Below are 22,876 nucleotides of genomic sequence, written 5' to 3'. Positions count from 1 at the left end.
TTATTGAGGGATTGGGCTAGCTGTGAGGGGTAATTAATATCCTATAAGTGAGGATATATACGTTACAATATTGAAATATAAAACATAATCAAATTGGATACTCAGTATAAGTATCATTTGGGCATGTGGTTCATCACTTTTTAAATTGATCTTATACCAATTCTTTATGATAAACTTGCGCTATACAATACAGTTAATTTCATGTCATACATAGGATAAATCATAATTTTCAACATTATGCCCCATATCCTCCTAAAAATCATGATATTCGAGTTGATTGAAAATTGCATTAAAGATTACATCAAGTAACATTTTTCTTCATTGCACTAAAAAGTTATTTTATCCAAACCTAAAAATCTTGATCCAAAAAATAAATGTCCTGGTCAAATATGCGAGCCCAAATGATAAAAATTTCTCCAACGATACAAATGAGCGCCACTTTTTATATGCGAATCTGCAACCAGTCCACATATGCTTAAATTAATATAAATCATACACTATATAACCAAAATACTAGAAGCAAAGTAAATATAATTGATGCATCTCCAAATATATACATAATGTTCATATTCTTTATAGCAACCACATTCATTATATGTGTGTTTTTTGAAAAAGAAAAAAGAGAAAGGTGACAAAATATTGGAAAGTTGAGTAAGACGGTAGATGTTGGATTATTGTTAGAGTCGTATTTCACTTTTATTTTGCAACAATTATGTCCAACAATCGCATTCAATGTCCACTCGTAACTTAGTTCCTCTAAAAGACTTAATCTATTAGTCTTTTTCTCTCGGATCGATTAATGTTTATCAACAATAAAAAATAATATTTATTTTATAAAAATAATATATTAATATTCACATATCTACGTTTAATTCGATGGAACATGGAATAGTATAGGTAAATTAATTATTAATAAAAAAAAGTATGGCTTTACGCATGTTACTTGTTTCCTATATTATTTTCCCGTGATGTGTGATTGCAAAAAGCTGGCTTCCAATTTTAACCTTATTTATGTAACCAAGACAAGCGGGTGGGGAGAAAAGTGCCCATAGTTTAGCTTCTATATATGGTTCTTATTGGTAGGCTTGTGGGGATAATTATTAGCTACATACCTGTCATTTCTTTATCAATGTAAAATGTATACATTGACATAAAAATTTGTACACATGTACTTCATCATCTACCATTCATTTGGATAACCTTTTCTAAAGTCAACAATAATAAAAAGTCAACAGTGTATTAGTGTATATATCTTTTTCTCTTTCTTTATATCTTTGGTAAATTCTATTTTCATGCTACATGTTGCAATAATAGAATGAGTTTAAATATTTTAATTATAAAGTGATATTTATATATTATCAATATATAGATTTATAAATAGTTAATATATTATTCATCGTTTATTTATATTGATTTTTTAAAGAGTCATTAATATTTAAATATAAATGATATATGATATAATGATAATATATAAAATTGGAAACACATCTTCGGTGCCAAAAAGTGTCATTTTCTCTAATTGGTCAAAAAACTAATTTATTATTAAATTTTAAACTTAAATATATATTTTCTAATCGATCAAAACAAATGTCACATGGAGTGACACACTCTTTTGGCAAGGAGGTGTTGACTCTATAAAATTCATTCGTATATGTGTTAGTCTAGAACTCTAGTGGTGTAAGACTAGATATGGCAATGGGTCTCGTTGGTCCGGATAGTGCATTACCCGGACCCATCTCAGACGCATGATGATACTCATTGGGTTTGCTACCCATGGCTCTTTGGGTACCCAGCAGAACTGCGTGTACCCACAAATTAAAAAAATATTAAAAATATTTTTCAGTAACTTATATAATTTTGTATTTGTTTACTACAATCTTATATATTATTTAGGTAATCAATAAGGGAAAAAATTATAAAAAATAATTTAAAGTTTTTGAACATATTTTAAATTAACTATTAACATTATGACGTAAAATTAATTTAATAAGAATTGTTCAATCAATATAATATTATATTGCATATATCAATTAACAACATAACATTACATCACTACTTAACAATGTAACATATTATTTAACAACATATCAATTATATTTACGAATTAACAATATAACATTATGGATTATCAATATATATAGATCCACATATTCCACATTTTAAACTTCACCATTAATTTTATGGAAATATGATGGTATAGTATACTCACTAATTCAAACCATTAAATTTGCATATAATTGATCACTAAGATATGGAGTAAGTTGTTTAAACTTGGAGCAAGTGGATCTCCTCCCATATATATATATATATATATATATATGAAGGAATAGTGGATGTTAAATCTCGCATCTCATTTCCTACGGGTCCAAAAACATAGACCCAAACCCGGCCTGTTGCGAGGATCCGGGTACTCATTGTCATCCCTATGTAAGACTTGGAGTGACATTTGTTGGATAGGTAACCATGAATCCCAAGAGAAATTAGTTCATTAACTAAAAAATTGATAAGATATCATTGATAGCACTAAAAAAAATAAGGAATGATATGCCAAAAAAAATGGTATGCATTGTGGCGACCATTGAAATTTGTGACCACCACGATGCTGAACCCACTCTTTTAAGAAGCCTTCTGTCTATAAGTAGAGGTTTTTTATTGATCCATATCTTTCTCATTATTTATGTCTAATTCAAAATAATCTTCAACTTTCCTCAAGTGTAAAATTCAAAATAAAGCAATTATAAATATACCATGTGGTATGGCATACTACATTTTTTTAATCTTTAAAATATATAAAATAAAACAATTCTGTTTGCTCATACGAGGAGAGGAGGAAAATAAGATATATTTGTAATACATTTCATGAGAAAAGAATCTTCTGTGTTTATTAATTTGTAAAAACACATGTATTTATAAAAAGATTTTCTTAATGTGTCGTATAGAACACATGTTAAAAAAAATCATATGGAAAAACTAAAAATAACACAAATCCCAAAATATGAAACAAACCATTTTTTGATAATAATTTTATTTTAAAAAATATTCTTAACATGTACATAACTTTCTCTGTAATTGGTTGCCTTATAAATCATATACGATGATTTATGATTTGTTATGATGGTACAAATGCATTGAACATAACTTGGAATAATGTTAAAAATTGGTGCGACTAGATCTTTTTCATATGATGCAGATCTCAATCCAATAGAAATTTATCTATATATAATTATATTACGAATTAAGTGTTGATCAAGAAGATAATAAAAATTTAAATGAAATAAATTGACAAAAAGATTGAGGCAGAGAATGGGAAAATAACATTCCAAATAAGTATAGCAATGCTGAGATCATGCATGACGAACATACAATTGTACTATTATTAGTCAATTACTCTTAAATTGAAAGAACATTATTTTCTGGATCCTGTGTTTGAAGTGAGTTTAATTATATATTATTATTAGCGATTTGACATGTATGGATACCTTTTTGGGCTGTGAAATTATTTGGTTATTTAAATACCACGTAATTGTGGTATTAAATGTGAGATATTATTGATACTAATGATAATATGAAGATTATGTTAATGGTTGAGATTATCATATTTTATATATAAATATATGAGATAAATACAAGATAAATCATGATTAAATAATACTTATATAAATAAATCAAATTATATCGTCCTCACTTACTCAGATATTTAGAGTTTCTATTTGGAAAAGAATTAAAGTAAGGACATGAACATTTGAACGAATTCGATAGGATCGAATTGAATTATGACTAAATACAAGGATAATAGAGACCTCAAATGAAAGATTCTATAAAATCTGTTCGACCAAATAGTATTAAGCTATTTAGAAAGGGCAAAGTCAGGACAATAATCCGAATCATATTGATAATTAAGGTTACCTTATTGTATAGATAATTAAATACATGGGATAAAGTCAAGACAAATCACTATATAAAATATTTACACAAATTAGATCATGAATACCATAATTTAACAATAATCTGAATTATATTGATAATTAAAATGACCTTATTGTATAGATGATTAAATACAGGGGTAAAGTCAAAACGAATCACTATATAAAATATTTACACAAATTAGATCATGAATACCATAATTTAAAAAAGTATTAATGAGCCATTTTCTATCATAATAAATATTATAAATCTGTAATTGGAGACTTTCTATGAATTTTCGCTACTTTTAATATGTCATAACTTCCTATCTTAGATCGATGCCTAAACTACTGAACTTTTCTTTTACTTATCAAACTATAAAAGTATAATATTTAATAATTATAAACTCATCAAAAAATAATACAAATAAACAATAAATAAAATAGTAATATATATAAACCTTCGTATTAATCGTTGATATATTATATTGGTATTATAAATTGTTGATTGAAAATGTGGATGAAAAGTCACGTGAGAACATGACATATCTGAAAATCGTTAAAAGCGGGTTGATTTTGAGCCATTCGTTTTGAATCAGCAGAGACTTAGTTTATTTGTCAGTTTGTGCACTCAATTCACCATTCCTTCATCGCTTCATGTGTAAACACCGATGCACCTTTTCTTTTATTTCCAATCACATATTATCAAACCTACCATTTTTTATTTATTTATTTTTCTTTTTTCTTCTAGAAGGAGGATATTCTGGACCTCGTAGCTGTGTTCTTTTCTTTCTTCTATTCGCTGAAAAAAGGTGAGTGACCTTCAACTTTTTTGCTTTTAATTATTAATACTATATATTAAATTATTAATAATTGCATCATCAAGGTTTCATTTCAACGTGGTTTGACAAAGTTGCCTCCTTGTACTTTAACCCTAACTACTCACCTTCAATGCTGTTTCCTCACACAAGTTCATTTCACATTTTCTTCTAATTACTACTTTTATCATAAAAATATAATGTTCATATTTTCTAGAACAATAATAATGCACCGTAAATCTAGTCAGAACTAGGAATTGAAATATACTAAGTCAAACTTTGGCAGAAACATATTGACTTATATAACATATAGTAGTCTGATGTTTTTTTAAAAAAAATTTAACACCTATATCTGACTTATTTAAAAATCTATCTTTTTTTCTAAATTTATTTTATATTATGCTATAAAACATCTAAATAGTAAAATAAACATGTATCTAAATATGTTAATATATCATCTTTTAACCGATAATTCATTTTTAATTATAGTAAATAATATCATATAAATATTAATATATTACATAAACATATTAAAATAATATAATATAGTATAAATATTAGTATATTACATAATTAAATAGAACAATATCTATTATACTTAATATGTCTTTTTGATGCCCTAGAACACGTTCTATTCAGATGAATATATATTTTAGAAATCTAAACCTAACTTATTCATCAAAGAATGTGATAACATGTTTCCACCAACTTTGTAACCTTAACAAATTTTTTTAAAGCAATATAACCCTCTTTGTCACAAAGATTTTGGTTCTCACATAGTTATTTCACCTTTTTTTCTAATTTGCCCGACCCTACTGCTATGATATATATATGTACGAAAACTGGTGAAGATAGCAGGATTATTTTCTCATAAAATATAAATACTGTATATGGGATCTTGAAATTTATGGATGGAGATCATTGATTTTACTTTTCGTATCTCAAACAAATTAAAAATTATCCCTTACTTAAAAAGAAAATCATAAAAATAAAAAAATATTTATTTTTATATAATTTAGTGAGATTTGATTTGTTTATAATATAAAAGATATATGTTTCTTTTAGGTTAGAGGATCTTTGTTAGAAAGGGTGGTAGTTGGAATTGTCATGTCACGTGCTATGGTGGTGGTGGTAGCTGGAACTGTAATGTAGAAGGCTATTTAATACTGGCATGTGATGTGCCACGGGTACGTAGTGGTAGGTGCTAGCTACTGTAATAATAATAATAATATACTTTCTACTTAATTAACGTGCTTTAACCTCATGGTAAAAGATTATTTAATTAAAGTGCTTTATAATACACTAATATTTAGTTCTTTTTTATATATAACATACTTTGTAGCTGAATTGCACGTGGGTTTGTCAGATCCAAACTTTTTTCCCTTTATGATATATCATATTGATTTTTTAGATGTTTTTTTTATCCAAATGAACTCATAAGTTAATCCATATGAGCACAAATATCATATATTGATCTGATTTTGAAGCAACAACATTAATTTTCATTTTTATATACATTAATCGTGTGCAACTTAAAATATTATACCCATTATTACACACACTTACTCTAACCCAATTAATAGGGAGTTAGTTGATTTTGAATTCATAAATCAAAAATCACATATACCCTAATCAACCATAGTCAACAAAGTTTTGATTAGTGTCTATTTTCCTATAAACAATTATTCAATTCAACCCACATGCAACCCGGTCATGACTAAGACTAGTGGTTTGTACAGAATTTTTATATAAAAAAAATGTATGCCTATAACTCATAGATCTAAGACGTGATTTAAGAAATAATTGCTAATATCAAAACCCATGTTTAAGCATGAGTTACCTACAAAAAATTATTAAAAAAACCCAAAACTTAAACCTTGAAATCACTACTTTGCTTAACAAAAACTAAAAGAAGAAATTAAAGGATAAAGTGAAGTTGTTCATGGGAGCCACAACTTCATGCAATTTGCACTGTTTGGTAATATCTATAAAGTTGCACCATATGGCTAATTTTTTTTAGTCAATGCACATACACAAGTCGTGTAAATTTGTCTATACTTATTTAATGGCGGCTAATGAGTCTAGGACGCAAGTTCCATTCCATTTTAATAATACAGAAAAGTAGGAAGATTTGTTGATTCTACTGTACAACAACACCATATTGAGTTTCTGTCTTCAACTTTTAGATCTGCTTAGCTTTTTTGGGTTGTAAGGACATGTTTTTACGTTGTAAAAGTTGTTGTAAAAGCACTTAAAAAGGTAAACGTGTTTCTATTATGTAAGAGTGAACGTGTTTTAAGCAGCACCAATTGTTTCCTACCTTCACACCCTTTTATTTCATCCACTTGCCCCTTCTCTCTTCTTCAACCAAGTTCTCTTTTTTCTCTTGTCTTCTTAATACACTTTGGCTTGTTAACAATAAAGTTGTTCACTTTTAGTTTCTTGTCATAGATATTGCTCAATAAATGACCCATCTTCAATATGCTTAATAAACAACCATGATTCATTGTTTTCTTTCAGGTTGCAGAGAATAAACAATAGTGATTCCTTGGTTCTAAGTTGTAACATAGCTCAAGAAGTTTCCTGTGGTGTGCACAAACATGCGATCTGAAACTTCAACTTGGGTCACTTCCCTTTCATGTTCAACCTCAGGAGATGTTTCATTTGTTTCAAATCTACCTCATTGGCTTAGATTCATTTTCCTCTCTCCATGTCCTCAGAGAGCACTTTTCTCTGCTGTTGATGTCTTACTCTTGTTGACTTTCTTTGTGTTTGCCCTCACAAAACTCTATTCTAGGTTCACCTCTAATGAGAACAACCACTCAGAACTCAACAAGCCTCTTATAAGAAATAGAGAAGCTTCTGTCACAACAACAATATGGTTCAAGCTAACATTAACTGCAACATCTGTTTTGGCCATATTGTACACTGTTGCTTCTATTTTGGTTTTTACCAGTTCAACACAGGTTACATGGAAGGTAATTGATGGAGTGTTTTGGTTAGTTCAGGCCATAACACAAGTTATACTTGTAATCTTGATTATTCATGAGAAAAGATTTGAAGCTGTTGCACATCCTTTATCCCTTAGGATTTATTGGATTGCAAATTTTATCATTGTTGCTTTGTTCTCAGCTTCTGGTGTTATTCGTTTTGTCTCTGTGGAGGAAACCAAACACTTCAGCTTCTTGGTGGATGACATAGCTTCTTTCATTTCTCTCCCTCTGTCACTTTTTCTGCTATTTGTTGCAGTTAAAGGATCCACTGGGATTAAGTCCAGTAACGACGGAACGCAACCGCGTAATGGTGATGATTCCAAGCTATATGATGATGTTACTGGGAGAAAAGCCAGTGTTACTGGCTTTGCCTCAGCTTCTATAATATCCAAGGCCTTTTGGATTTGGATAAACCCCTTATTGAGCAAAGGGTACAAGGCACCACTGAAGATTGATGATGTTCCATACCTTTCTCCACTGCATAGAGCTGAGAGGATGTCAGTGATCTTTGAATCAAAATGGCCTAAATCAGATGAGAGTTCAAAGCATCCGGTTCGAACCACATTGCTTCGGGTCTTCTGGAGGGAAATAGCCTTCACTGCCTTCCTTGCTGTTGTTAGGCTAAGTGTCATGTTTGTAGGGCCTGTTCTCTTACAGAGTTTTGTTGATTTCACAGCTGGGAAGGGAAGCTCTCCATATGAAGGATACTACCTAGTGTTGATTCTCCTATGTGCCAAATTTGTTGAAGTTTTGGCAACTCACCATTTCAACTTCAACTCTCAGAAGCTTGGGATGCTTATCAGATGCACTCTCATCACTTCCTTGTACAAGAAGGGGTTGAGGCTAACATGTTCGGCTCGGCAGGACCATGGTGTTGGGCCTATTGTGAATTACATGGCTGTTGATGCCCAACAACTCTCTGATATGATGCTGCAGCTACATGCTGTGTGGATGATGCCATTTCAACTTGGTATTGGCTTAATATTGCTTTACAAATGTTTAGGTGCAGCAACAATTACAGCTTTGATCGGACTTCTTGGTATTATTGGGTTCATTTTGTTAAGTACTGGACAAAACAAAAAGTACCAATTTAATGCAATGATAAAGCGTGACTCGAGAATGAAAGCTGTGAATGAGATGCTTAATTACATGCGTGTGATCAAGTTCCAGGCATGGGAAGAGCATTTCAACCAGAGAATTCAGGGTTTCCGTGAGTCAGAGTTCGGGTGGTTTTCTAAGTTTATGTACTCAGTTTCTGGCAATATTGTTGTGTTGTGGAGTGCACCATTATTGATATCAACTCTCACGTTTGGCACGGCGATTTTGCTTGGAGTTCCACTTGATGCTGGGACAGTTTTCACCACCACAACCGTGTTTAAGATCCTGCAGGAACCTATTAGAACGTTCCCACAGTCTATGATATCTCTTGCACAAGCAATGGTGTCATTGGGAAGGTTAGATAAGTACATGTCTAGCAGGGAATTATCCGAAGATTCGGTTGAGAGAGTGAGGGGTTGTGATGGACAAACTGCTGTGGAGGTCAAAGATGGTACCTTTAGCTGGGATGATGATTCTCAACAGCAGGACTTGAAACATATTAATTTGGATATCAATAAGGGTGAGCTTACTGCTATAGTTGGGACTGTAGGGTCAGGAAAGTCTTCTCTCCTTGCATCAATTCTTGGTGAGATGCACAAAATTTCTGGAAAGGTATATACCACTATAACTTTTGGTTCAGAATTGAGAACTACATTGGCCTTTATTTTCTTTAATATGCATTCACAAACTTGTACTTTGATGTTAATTTCTGATTTCTTGTTTTGGTAACAGGTTCATGTTTGTGGGAGTACTTCTTATGTTGCACAAACATCATGGATTCAAAATGGGACCATTGAAGAAAACATTCTCTTTGGATTACCCATGATCAGACAGAAGTACAATGAAGTTGTCAGGGTTTGTTGCTTAGAGAAAGACCTGGAAATGATGGAGTATGGAGATCAGACTGAGATCGGAGAGCGTGGCATCAATCTAAGTGGTGGCCAGAAGCAGCGTATACAACTTGCCAGGGCTGTATATCAAGACTGTGATATATATCTTCTCGACGATGTTTTCAGTGCTGTTGATGCACATACCGGCTCTGAAATCTTTAAGGTAGTTATCCTCTGAGTTGCTTGAAGTCATTTTGTGAATTGTTATGCTAAGATATGATCTACAACTCTGTTTAATTCCGAATTTGTGATCAACTCAACTCCTAGTGAAGTGTTTTTTCGGAAGAATTTATGCAATTGACAACATGAGCAAACTGGAGATATTTAAAATATCTAGTTGTTCAGTTTACCCATAAGTATGATTCTTTGTTAGTTTAGCCAAATATAAAACTTTGGTGCTTGTGGTATGTCTGTTATACAGGAATGTGTGAGAGGAGCTCTAAAAGGCAAGACCATTATTCTTGTCACACACCAAGTAGACTTCCTACATAATGTCGATCGTATAGTGGTAAGTCTCTTTTTCCTATGGTTTAATTTTTGTTCCTTTCAATTGTCTATTCAACTTGGTGAGTGATTCAAATGCTAATATTTGTTTGCTAAAAAAGGTGATGAAAGATGGAATGATTGCCCAATCAGGGAAGTACGATGATCTACTCAATTCCGGATTGGATTTTTCTGCTCTTGTAGCTGCACATGAGACCTCTATGGAACTAGTAGAACAAGGTGCTGCAGGTGAAAATTTTGACAAACCAATTAAATCTCCAAAGGCAGCTCCTAATCATCGAGAAACGAACGGCGAAAGCAATTCTCTTGACCAGCCCAAGTCTAACAAAGAAAATTCTAAACTCATCAAAGAAGAGGAGAGAGAAACTGGGCAAGTAAGCTTACATATCTATAAACTCTACTGCACTGAGGCTTTTGGATGGTGGGGTGTTACAGCAGTGGTCCTTTTTTCTGTGTTGTGGCAAGCATCTATGATGGCAAGTGATTATTGGCTGGCATATGAAACCTCAGCAAAGCGCGCTCACCTGTTTGATCCTACTGTGTTTATTTCCATCTACGCGATTATTGCTGTAGTTTCACTTGTTTTGATCGTTCTAAGAACCTACTCTGTCACTGTCGTCGGGCTAAAGACAGCACAGCTTTTCTTCTCACAAATTCTTAATAGCATCTTACATGCACCAATGTCTTTCTTCGACACTACTCCATCAGGGAGAATTCTAAGCAGGGTAAGAATTTATGAGCTTGAGTATGTTGTGTTAAACATACATGCAATAACCTAATCCATAGTGCTATCTACTTCTAATTTAGTGTCATCTTTCAAGTACAATACTTACAACGACGTATTTATTTTGACAGGCATCGACTGATCAGACCAATGTTGATATCTTCATCCCCCTGTTCATGAACTTTGCTTTGGCTATGTACATCACAGTAGTCAGCATCATCATAATCACATGTCAAAATTCTTGGCCAACAACTTTCTTGCTAATTCCTCTTATTTGGTTGAATGTTTGGTACCGGGTATGCTTTTGATTTTTATGTTAGTCAAATTTATTGCTGCTAAAATTCTGATATGGGTGTGTGCCTACAGATCCGAAGCACGCATCACAAAACAATAATTTGTCTTTCTTAGACTGCCAATGCAATAACTCTAAAACCTTAACATTGTTGCAGCTGGAAACATAAATATATGACTTTACTCTATAACTTCAAATATTTTGAAGTTATTCACAGGTTTCACTTTAAGTATGTAAATACATTGTATTCAGAATGTTGAAGTTACTCAATTGTTTCACAGACAAAATACATTGTATTCAGAATTTGATTTATTCATAATTAAACATAAAGTATATCTCTTGGACTTCATGTTAATAATTTGTGTTTCTTTTTTGGTATTGCAGCGCTATTATCTTGCTTCATCTCGTGAATTGACTCGTCTCGATTCAATTACAAAAGCGCCTGTCATTCATCACTTCTCTGAAAGCATTTCTGGGGTCATGACAATCCGTGCATTCAAAAAGCAGAAAGAGTTTAGTGATGAAAATGTTAAACGTGTTAATGATAATTTGCGAATGGATTTCCACAACTTCAGTTCCAATGAGTGGTTGGGTTTCCGCTTAGAATTGCTTGGAAGCTTAATGTTTTGCTTGTCTACTTTATTCATGATCATGTTACCCAGCAGCATCATAAAACCAGGTAAACTAACTACAAAAGGATTTATAAAACTGTTGCCTTGCCTTGATCCTTTGAAAAAATATCATGTTTTATCTTTCCAAGTAGTCCTCATCATATGAGACTGTAGTTATTTTTTTTGCTTTCCTTGCAGTTGAATATTGAGATAATAAATTGACTGCATTGTTCTTCTTGATGTAGAAAATGTTGGTTTATCACTCTCTTACGGAATATCGTTAAATTCGGTGCTGTTCTTTGCTGTATACATGAGCTGTTTCATTGAAAACAAAATGGTATCTGTTGAGAGGATAAAGCAGTTCACAAATATTCCATCAGAATCAGCATGGAAAATTGAAGATCGTTCTCCTCCTTCAAATTGGCCTGGTCATGGCAATGTTGATATCAAGGACTTGCAGGTATGTAAATATGACCAAATTGCGTATTTCACTTTTTATATGCTAAGAGCAACACATTTTTCCTTATGGTAATAACTTGAGCTTCTGGTAACAGGTCAGATATCGTCCGAACACTCCGCTGGTTCTTAAAGGCATTACTTTAAGCATTAGTGGAGGAGAGAAGATTGGTGTCGTTGGTCGAACAGGGAGTGGAAAATCAACTTTAATTCAAGTTTTCTTCAGGCTGGTGGAACCTACAGGAGGGAAAATAATCATTGATGGCATTGACATATCCGTCTTAGGACTTCATGATCTTCGATCTCGGTTTGGTATCATCCCTCAGGAGCCTGTCCTTTTTGAAGGAACTGTCAGAAGTAACATTGATCCAACTGGACAGTATACAGAAGAAGATATATGGAGGGTAAGTATTCCATTATATGTGAAGCCTAAAATTAATGTCACACTCACACCAATTTCCCTCAGTTTTTTCTCTCTATCATTTGCTTAGTCTAACTAGCTTTTTAATTGTTGTAGAGTCTTGAACGTTGTCAACTAAAAGATGTAGTGGCTGCTAAGGCTGAGAAACTCGATGCTTTAGGTATTTAAGATTCTTTACCATTTTCTTCAAGCTGCTTGAATTTCACTCCATCCCTTTTAAAAAAATATTAATGGCAATTGATGTTATTTCAACTTTCTATACAGTGGTTGATAATGGAGATAACTGGAGTGTCGGGCAGAGGCAGCTACTTTGTTTAGGGCGCGTTATGCTTAAGCAAAGTGGGCTATTGTTCATGGATGAGGCAACAGCTTCTGTTGATTCTCAAACTGATGCTGTAATTCAGAGGATCATCCGAGAGGATTTCGCGTCACGCACCATCATCAGCATTGCTCACAGAATACCAACAGTCATGGACTGCAATAGAGTACTAGTTGTTGATGCAGGTATGATACCATTCTCTCGCTTCTTATCCTATCTATATAGATCCAATTCCATGTTACATTTATTCCGCATAGTAAAGCTAAGTTTGGTTCATTTCCTCCCTTAACAGGACGAGCTAAAGAATTCGACAAGCCCTCCAACTTGCTTCAAAGGCCATCGCTCTTCGGCGCGCTAGTTCAAGAGTATGCCAACCGCTCAAATGAACTATAAGAAACTCTTCTGTTTCTCTTGGTATGTCTGCTTAGGCCATTCATATATGTAGCATAATGAAAAAAACCTTAAAAGGCCAAGTTTTTTTATTGATCTTTCATCATTTCTTGTAGACACACAAGACTAGAGCAGAGATGAGATGTTTTATCACTGGTGTCTTATTTGACAAGTGAAGCCTAGGCAAGCCTACTAGTTATACTTCACATTTTGGCCATATCTGAGTTTGTATTGAAGAATGTAGGATGGTAGATCCTAATTTTTATTTTGTACTACTTACCAAGGGTAACAACTAATAAGTTGCTGAGGAAATAGTCTATGCACTGATTTTTACACTTTCAGCTATCATTCACATGTTAATTATTATTATCTCTAAGTAAAATAAGAAATATAAGTAAGACACATGAATGATGAGTGACCGTGTAAAAAATTTGAATGTCAATGCATATCTATTATTGCAGCATTCCCATTGCACTATATTGAATTAAGTATTTTTGCATCATTAGTATAGCTACTTTAGACCTCTAATTGAGCTTTTGGTTATATAAATATGCATATGTTCAGCCAGGTACTGCTTTCCTGAGTATTTTTTTTAATATCAGAGAAAATTTTCATGTAACTTAAGGTATCAAAATGGTTGTAATATTTATTATTTTACTATTAATTATAACTAGTATTCTTATAGGCAAAATAACATATTGATCTCAGAGTTTAAAAAAACCAGTTCTTTTAATGTTTGTTCATATGGAAAGTTATTGACACAATGAAAGAGGATTTAAACATGTGGCTAACACTTTGTTTTTTTGAGTGTTTTGCTATTCATTGTTGACTATAACCTTAAGCAAATTCCAACATTTTTTATTTTGAACTTCTTTCATTTTGGTACTATCTAGTGTGTTTTTTTCTCACAACTCCAACTAAAGTTCAGAATTTTTTGTGTCAGTTTAAAATGAAAATATCTATGAAATTCACATATTATTTTACTCATAGTACAATTAAAAATAGATTTTCAGCTTAAAATTAATAGAAATAACAATGTTTGGTTTTATTTGCACACACCTTCTTTGGTTTAACACACTTATTGTGTGTTTTCTTGGTTTAAGATAAGTCATATGATCAGTGTAAAATGTAAAAATGTGGGAGCACATAAAATCAGCCAAAACAATTTATAAGATGCAAAAATGGTTGGTTGTAGTTGAAATAGACTTGCCTTTGATTAATTTGAGAGACTATGAGTTTGAGTCTTGGAAACACCAACTTTGGATAGTTTTATCTTAACCACTCCACTTCTAAATAATGATGCTTCTGCTTTGAAAACAATAATGATGTAAACAAAAGAGATATTATAAATTATGGGTCAATTTTTAAGATATGACAATTGTAAAAGTTAGCACTGGTACGCACCCTTCATGAAACGAAGAAAAGTTAACAACTGAAGAAAAGTTAATGTAACAATATCATAAATTATGCACAATGAAGAAAAAGTAATGTAATATATCATACTTTATGTACAATGAAGAAAAAGTAATGTAACAGTATCATACTTTATGTACAATGAAGAAAAAGAATGTAACAATATCATAGTTTATGTACAATGAAGAAAAAGTAATGTAACAATATCATCACTTGCAGATAAATTACTTAGTTATTATGATTACTAAAGCATATAAGCCTTTTGTTTTGAGCAGAATAAAAAAAAGTGCTTAAAGACAGCTACCCCATGTCCAGAATCTCATACAAAATATCAATTAAGTGTATATCAACATGTTTGCAACCTAAGATAAGTTGCTTGTCTACTTAGACTCCCATGAATGTCCTACATTGCAACTCCCAATGTTCCTTAGCTTGCTTGACCCTCTCGGCTCTCTCCGTCTGAAGACGCTGTTTCCAGTACTCATGGCAGCTGCAAAAAATAGAAACATGAGGTTAAGGATCTAGTGAAGGATATATCACAACCAACAAAGAAGCACGGACATGACACTGGACAACGGGATACGGCGAAAACAAATATAAAATGTTAGAGAACATGAGTAGGAGTGTCCAATGCAGATACGTGTATCAGACACGACTACTAATGTGAAGTGTTTGTGCTTCCTTGACAGCCAACATGATCGAAAAGAGTTTGATATGGGCTTCTGCATCAATCTTTTTTATGAAGATATCTTCCATTCATTTTATTTTCACCAATTTGATAATGGAATAAATGTTATCATACCTTCGGGCTAACAGAATATTTAGCTCTTCCAAGCGCACAGCATCTTCATAAACTCCTTCCTGCAAACAAAATAAACTAAATGTTAAGTCGCCAACCACTTTAATAGGATCAAATCCAGGTAATTGGAAATTTCAGTTGCCAATTCTTAATAGCCTCTTTATGGCAAGTTCAAGACTAAGATTCGTAAAAAAAAATCTATGTTCTTCATGTAAAGTGCAATTTATCAAGCATCGCAAGATAACATAACGAAACTGAATGATGCTTTGAACTGGATCCTTATTCGATGGTAAAACTCAATTTATAGAATCACACTTCGGAAAATTTCATATGAAATTTTAAGTCACGAAATTGGAGGATAAATAAAGCTTTGAACCGGATCCTTATTTTTAAATTTTAGCAGTTGCTTTGGTATCACAATTTTTGGGTAAGTATACTAGTACTCCAAATATGACAATGCAGCAATGATGAGGTTAAAGATCATCCATTAGTTATAGTGATCAATAAAGGGTCAAATTATGAGTTATTAACATTTGTAATATTTCCACTGCAAATAATATTGTAGGCGTGCTTGTTATATGATGTATGGTTCCTACCTCTCGGCATAGAGGACATTTCTCTTTAGGATCTGCTGCCTTAAGTCCATCAACAATACTTGCAGATGCAGCAGAGCAAGCACAGCTATAGCAGAATATATGGCCACAAGTCAAAGAAACTGGATCAAACACTGTGTCCTGTCATGGAAGAGTTAATATGAACTTTATCAATGGAAAATAGTGAAGGATATCGATAGATCGATACTTTCTCAATTGCATAGAAAACACGCCATTGGTATCGAGGAAAGGTGATACTGTCAATGCACTCTAAAACCATAAAAATTAACTGCTTTAGGGCAATAGGCTAGGAAAATATTGGACAATATAAGGAGGTATAGATTCTGAAAACCATCAGACATATCTAAAATATTCAAAAGAATCTATAAGTAAGATAGTTTAAAAAATACCACGGTTTAAGCCACATGCTCACAATGATTTTCCATAGAAATGTCAATCCAAAAAATACCACCATTTCACAGTCTTTAGGAAACCAGAATTCGAAGAATTAAACTGTGATCCTTTTTCGGGTCAAAGCATAATTTATGCACAGCTTAAAATATGAATGCAGGAACTTCAAATAGACAACTTCAGTGTATGTGTATTACAGGTAAAAACATCTAAAATGAGTAATGCACAGAACATGAGGAATTCATCGAACAAGTGAAGCCAATGCTACTCACCAAGCATATAGAGCAAGTCAAGTCTATATCAATTTTGATGGAATCAAATAGCTCACAAGTAAGTGATGGCTTTCCATCATGAAATGTGAGAGAACATCCATCAAATAAAGCAGGTGCTTTCATTGAATTTAAACAAGTTTCCCTCAAGTTCAGGTATAAGGCCATAAGCTCAATAAGCCATGGACTTTGAAGAATCTCCTTGTGCATAGTCTGTACTTGTGACTTGAATAATTGCCCTTGCTTGGAATAATGAATCTGCAGTCATAGTAATAGTATGAATTCGTAAAGAACACTACTAGTAATTTTCACTTGGACTTTCAAAACTTAAAATTAGCACACCTGAAAAATAAGTAGGATAGTAAATGTTTAATCTCGAAACAGAATTGGAAGGCATACCTTATCATATTTCTTTAGTATTTTTCGAATCGCAATGGCATTTATTAGTGCATAAGCGACTAAGTCTCTGCCGTCTTGAACTAGAGCAGTGTGATCCACGTGTAATTTTCCTTTCAACCAGAAAAGGTACTTTCTGAAGCCAGAAGAAGCAAGATGTAGCTCCAGCAACTTTTGTGCGCGCTGATTAAAGCAACCTAAGACATCTGACATTTCGTTGAGAAGAGAAGGGAAAAACATTCCATCGCACACTGCGCAATTATATCAAGTTAGCATAATGCAAGCGAATGATACTTTCGAATTCATCTATATACAGATACAACAAATCATTCACGCGCTGACTTGCTGAGCAAGAATTAGAGGAAAGGATCTTTCTCCTTCCTTCCCTTTTCTGTCTCTAGGTGAATCCACTGAAGGATAATAATTTGAATACACGTGCATGAATACAAATAATTTGAAAGGTTTATATATATAGGTACTGAAATTTGAATGTTATATACTATCAAGCACGGATACGGATACGGATACGTGTGTCGGATACGATACGTATCTGATAGGTCGACACACATTTTTTTATAAAATATAGGATACGATATGTTCAGGGATACACGTATAAAATAATAAAAAACACATAAAATATGATAAAATTATAAGTGTAAATCAAAATATTCAAAGTAAAATAAGTTGTGGATCGGAGAATACCGGCTATTGGAGGGTCAATGTAGTGTGACAGCATGTTGGTATGAGTCTTTGTGGCGTTTAAACAAGTTGGTGTTTATTGAAAACAAATCCATCTTATCCTATTTTATTGAAAACGAATCTATATATCCTACATTTTATTGAAAATGAATCTATATATCCTATATTTTATTGAAAACGAATTTATATATCCTATATTTTATTGAAGACGAATCTGATATGTGTCTTCATATTTATTTATTTTTTTAATTTTTGGATACTCTACGGATACATATCCTTGGAGAATCTGACTGTATCTGTATCGGATACGTATCATTGGCGAATCTGAACATATCTGTATCGGATACGTGTCGGACATCGACACGCAAGGGTGTTTAACGAATGTGTGCGAGGTTATATATGACAAAATTGCATAAAAGATAAAAACACACAAATTTATGGATAACATATAACATAAAAGGAACTTAAATTGATTAGCATGACAATAAAATATTTCAAAATCAGAAACTATGACATTGGAATTGTTCCAAATCACTATCTAAGCATGGCTATGAAAATGACATTCTAAAAGTGTCAATCTTTTTATTTCCTTGCTTGTCATCTGTGAAAAGAACAACCTCTAAATCCGTTTCATCAAGAGAAAGACTACCAACTTGAAGATTCTAAGCCCCCTCAAATGGACCCATTCATCTCCACCAAATACCTCAAATTTTTGTATCACCCTTGTTATAATTCTTAATCCTAGTTGACAATAGATGAAGATTTGTATGAACAAAAACTAAATATTCAACTCTTAGAACTAGTTCTTTTCAAGGAGTAATAAAGAAATATGTGATCTAATTTCTCTCACAACAAGTGGAAGAACATGATTGTGAAAGGAGCTTCAAAACAAGTCGATAATGCAATTTCCGATGTCCTACTTCTGTTCACAACGAATGAATTCATGTTTCAAGAAGAAGAAGATAACCAAACTTCAATGGCTGCAAGTACTACTAAATTACCACCATCAATCTTAGTTATACAATTGCAAAGGAATATAATAAATAAATACAACAGACAGAAAGGGAGAGAGAAATACCATTCAAATAAAAATGTTACTTTACTATATAAGTTAATAAACCATCCTACAACCTTTAGAAAAAAGAAGGATTTTTTCAACAATAAGAACATTCCACTAACAAAAAAAGGAGAAAAAAATGATAATGACATATACCTGGGCATTGATCAGAACAAGTTTTGATAGCATGAATGGTTTTCTGAGAATGACAATCTTGCCTACAAGTCTTCATGATCTTCTTAAGTTTCTTGAAACCAAGCCTAGGGAGGTTCTGTTGCTGCTGGTTTTGCATGTACTCCTGGTAAGTCTTGCAGAACTTCATATTTTTCTGTGATCATGGAATTATGAAAGAAAGTGAAACTTTTATTAGGATAGTTTGAATGAATGAAAATGAGGTTCATTATATTTAATGCTTATGGTGTTGGTGGAAGAAGTGTATGCTATTTCATGATATCATCTTTATCCTTGAATCCTTCCTACTTCGCCATCCTATCTTAACGCTTTCACCTCTCATTCTTACTCTGAACAAGTCAATAAAAAAATAACACTAACTTTTATTTATAGAAAATTATATACTACTAATAAACTTCATGTTGAGAAAAAATAACACTAACTTCCATACAGGAAAGTATAAGTATAATTATAATAGCATAAATGAAGGTTGACTTTTTCTTTGGGTGGGAATAGAATGGATCTAGGTGAGGATTTCTTGAAGGAGTTTGACGTGTTTCAAATTTAAGGCTTGATGTAATGTATTAGAATAAGAAAATAATATATATTCTTATTAAATAACATATAAATCTCATATTCACAAGAAACTGAGATACATAACAAAGTGTTGTTTATTAATAATTGGATAATAGGATTTGTACAAGGATATATCATTACTAATAAAATATCATACACCAAATTTTGACATTTGGTTACTTTATTATCATTTCATATTTTTTGATATTTAAGATTATATATATTAATAAATTATTAAGTAATGTTACAGTTTCTAAAACAAACAAAAAAGAGCATTGCAAAGTTTGATCTGACCTACAAACATATTTGAAGGATATTATCTAATAAGGCTCAAGTTTCACTTGTAAATAAACAAACAGTTCAATTAAGCTATGAATATGTTTATATCAATAAACATGATGATATGCCTCTATTACATGTTATTTGCTCTTCTTCCGCCAATGACTATCTTTCATGTGACTCAGTGTTGGGACAACAGATCCTTGTTCGTGGAGACAGATAGTTAATTCTATCCGATAAGTAGAGGTGGCTGATCAACCACAAGCGACATCCCCATTTGTGATAAGTAGAGGTGGCTGAACCAAAAACAAAATCAACAGGGAAATTCAGAGTAAGAGTGTTAGCATGAAAACATGCTTTCTGCTTCCATCATCATGATCTATGTTACTATTTCTGTTTCTGCTCCACCCTCAGCTCAAATATTCTTCTCCTTTCATACAAGTATATACAGAGGATGTATGTGTTTTTTGTTCAACCATAGAGAAATTAGAAAATTTAACAAAACAGCAACCATAATATAATCCAAACACTGAGAAGTGACTGATGATCAAAATATGGAAGACCATAGTGCCTTAATTTCTAAACAAACAAATACACAATGATGATGATCAAATTTTGGTCACTTTCCAGCAACTGCTAAACAAACAAATACACAGGAAAGTTAAGAAAACTCAAATGAAAACAAAGCAATATACTCAATAGAGCAATAGCATACCCTACTTTCTTCTCAAGAATCAAATGCTACAATACATTCTGAGACAACTCTTCAATCAAAGTTTTTACAACAATTCAATTCACCCTCCCTTAAACACTAGGAGTCTAGGAGGAGTAACAAGCAAAGCTTCAAATCTAACTCCATGGTGAGATTTTCCCTTGTACTACAAAATGAAATCAGACATAAACAAAGAATAAATGCAGAAATCGTAGCAGGATCCTGCCACACCTTATGCTACAACTTGTCACTCAATTATTAAACCAAACAGAAAAAACACGAATTGAAAAATCGAAACTTTACCCATCAGGAGCAAAGTTCTAGACAGCAGTTACAGTTATATTGCATATACCATAACCACGGACTAATACAGCCGCGATGTGATTGTAATATCATGGCTACAATTACGATTGCGGATGGCAATTTAGAACATCGATCAAGAATACATGGGGACATCAGTCCAAGCACCAGAAACATGACCATTCTCACAAACATAAGCTCTAACAACAGGTTCACCATCATCATGGAATCCAAAACCTCTCCTAAGACAAAAAGCAGAATGAAGATCCCAAATCTGAGTACAATGACAAAAAGCACAACCCAAATCAATCTTACTCCTTTCTCTCTCTGTCCCAACCCCATCATTGATAGTTCTCCAAACACGAGTTTGTTTGAAATTCTTGAAAACCCCTCTGAAGAGATTATACTTTCTCTTCTCCTCAAAATGAACACATCCAGGCCAGTCACAAATATATAAACAATCATCACGAAATTGTCGTGCAAGTAACTTGCTACCTTGTTCTCTACTCAAGTTCCAATTCCCTGTAGCCAAATGCGATTTCCAATAACCAAAACAAATCTTTCTATTCTTAGAACATCTCTCACCTTGAGATTCGGCGGCGGCGGCGGTGGTGGTGATGGTGGTTGGGAGGACGCCGGAGTGGCGGAGACCGGGGCAGCAGACGGAGAGCTTGTGGAGGGTGAACCAACCGGAGGGAGAATCATCGGAAAGGAGAACGGAGAAGAGAGAAGGGAAGGACTTGGTTTTCCAGCAGAAATCGCGAATGAGAGAGAAGAATCTGGTGGAGACGCATGCCACGCGCGCACAGTGGCGTGGATCGTCGTCAAGCTTAGCGAAGATGGTGAAGATGATGTCGTCGTTTAGAATCTCGAATACAGTTTCAGACATTGTTGTTGTCTATCTGTCACAACTCAACTTACACATCCTTATACAAAAATCACAAATCACATGGATAAGGATCAACTGTTCCATCATTTTCATATTAAAATATTAAAATAATATTAAAATATTAATTTATGTTTTTATAATTTTTTTAAAATTAATTAAGTTTTGTAATTGGTTTAGTACGTGAGACATGAGAACATATGAATTCATGAAGATAAAATATGTTATGACATATGGATGAAAATATTTTTTTTGACAGAAGATTGTTGCCTATGGCAACTATGATACTAGGTATTTTTTACATTGATCAGAATATGTAATATCATTTAAAAAATTAAAAATACCTATGACTTTTATTTGTTCTCTCTCATACCTCATGCTCCCCATGTTTATTACAAGTGGAGAGTAATCATGGTTGTCAACATTTTCCATCAAATTAATTTAGTCCAAAGAATATTTCTCCTCCAAAGAATAGTGGAAGATTAATTTATCAACTTATTTTTCTTATTGATTTATCAACTTATTGATTTATCAACTTATTAATTTATCTTCCAAATTTTTCTTATTGATTTATCTTCCAAATTAATTTATCAACTTATTTTTCTTATTGATTTTCTTAATTAATTGTTTAGGACACTTTTAACTGCTTAAGACTATTTAATACATATCTATATAATACAATTGGCGGTGTTATATATATTCATAGGAGTGAGTATTGTTTTATGGATTAGGTACACATAATAATCCAGGAAAAAGAAGGAGCTGACAGGGTGGCCCAGCTGAAGACATAAGAGAACCCAATTTACTTATTTTATGTGTGGAATCATGGATAGAGATATTTGTTTGAAATAATGTCTTACACTGTATCTCAAACCAATCATAGTATTTTATTTTATT

General features: G+C 32.7%; 3 protein-coding genes across 5 annotated transcripts; 1 reads left to right on the top strand and 2 right to left on the bottom strand.

The window, feature by feature from the left end:
* LOC109346585 (ABC transporter C family member 4) lies at positions 6,817 to 13,759 on the top strand. The gene is made up of 13 exons (XM_019586217.1): positions 6,817 to 6,979; positions 7,241 to 9,423; positions 9,544 to 9,864; positions 10,123 to 10,209; positions 10,307 to 10,930; positions 11,061 to 11,225; positions 11,606 to 11,900; positions 12,078 to 12,292; positions 12,387 to 12,692; positions 12,806 to 12,869; positions 12,974 to 13,213; positions 13,321 to 13,442; positions 13,535 to 13,759. The coding sequence occupies exons 2-12, from the start codon at positions 7,321 to 7,323 to the stop codon at positions 13,419 to 13,421; spliced, it is 4,521 nt and encodes a 1,506-aa protein (XP_019441762.1). The 5' UTR covers positions 6,817 to 6,979; positions 7,241 to 7,320; the 3' UTR covers positions 13,422 to 13,442; positions 13,535 to 13,759.
* LOC109346584 (probable E3 ubiquitin-protein ligase BAH1-like 2) lies at positions 14,974 to 19,481 on the bottom strand. Of its 3 annotated transcripts, none has more exons than XM_019586214.1 (6): positions 19,212 to 19,481; positions 17,303 to 17,550; positions 16,907 to 17,161; positions 16,227 to 16,364; positions 15,634 to 15,692; positions 14,974 to 15,321 (listed from the first exon to the last, which is right to left on the bottom strand). In XM_019586214.1, the coding sequence occupies exons 1-6, from the start codon at positions 19,375 to 19,377 to the stop codon at positions 15,216 to 15,218; spliced, it is 972 nt and encodes a 323-aa protein (XP_019441759.1). In that variant the 5' UTR covers positions 19,378 to 19,481; the 3' UTR covers positions 14,974 to 15,215. The 3 variants fall into 3 exon arrangements, with proteins under 3 accessions (XP_019441759.1, XP_019441760.1, XP_019441761.1); XM_019586215.1 differs by having other exon boundaries at positions 17,303 to 17,557; positions 19,234 to 19,481; XM_019586216.1 differs by lacking the exon at positions 19,212 to 19,481 and adding an exon at positions 17,642 to 17,727.
* On the bottom strand, positions 20,911 to 22,028 carry LOC109346583 (phytochrome A-associated F-box protein). Its single transcript, XM_019586213.1, has 2 exons — positions 21,228 to 22,028; positions 20,911 to 21,100 (listed from the first exon to the last, which is right to left on the bottom strand). The coding sequence occupies exon 1, from the start codon at positions 21,980 to 21,982 to the stop codon at positions 21,230 to 21,232; it is 753 nt and encodes a 250-aa protein (XP_019441758.1). The 5' UTR covers positions 21,983 to 22,028; the 3' UTR covers positions 20,911 to 21,100; positions 21,228 to 21,229.

This window comes from Lupinus angustifolius, chromosome LG04 (genome assembly GCF_001865875.1).
Source record: "Lupinus angustifolius cultivar Tanjil chromosome LG04, LupAngTanjil_v1.0, whole genome shotgun sequence".
Classification (NCBI taxonomy): domain Eukaryota; kingdom Viridiplantae; phylum Streptophyta; class Magnoliopsida; order Fabales; family Fabaceae; genus Lupinus; species Lupinus angustifolius.
The sequence above is the reverse complement of the archived record's forward strand: the minus strand, read 5'-3'. Positions and strand labels throughout refer to the sequence as shown.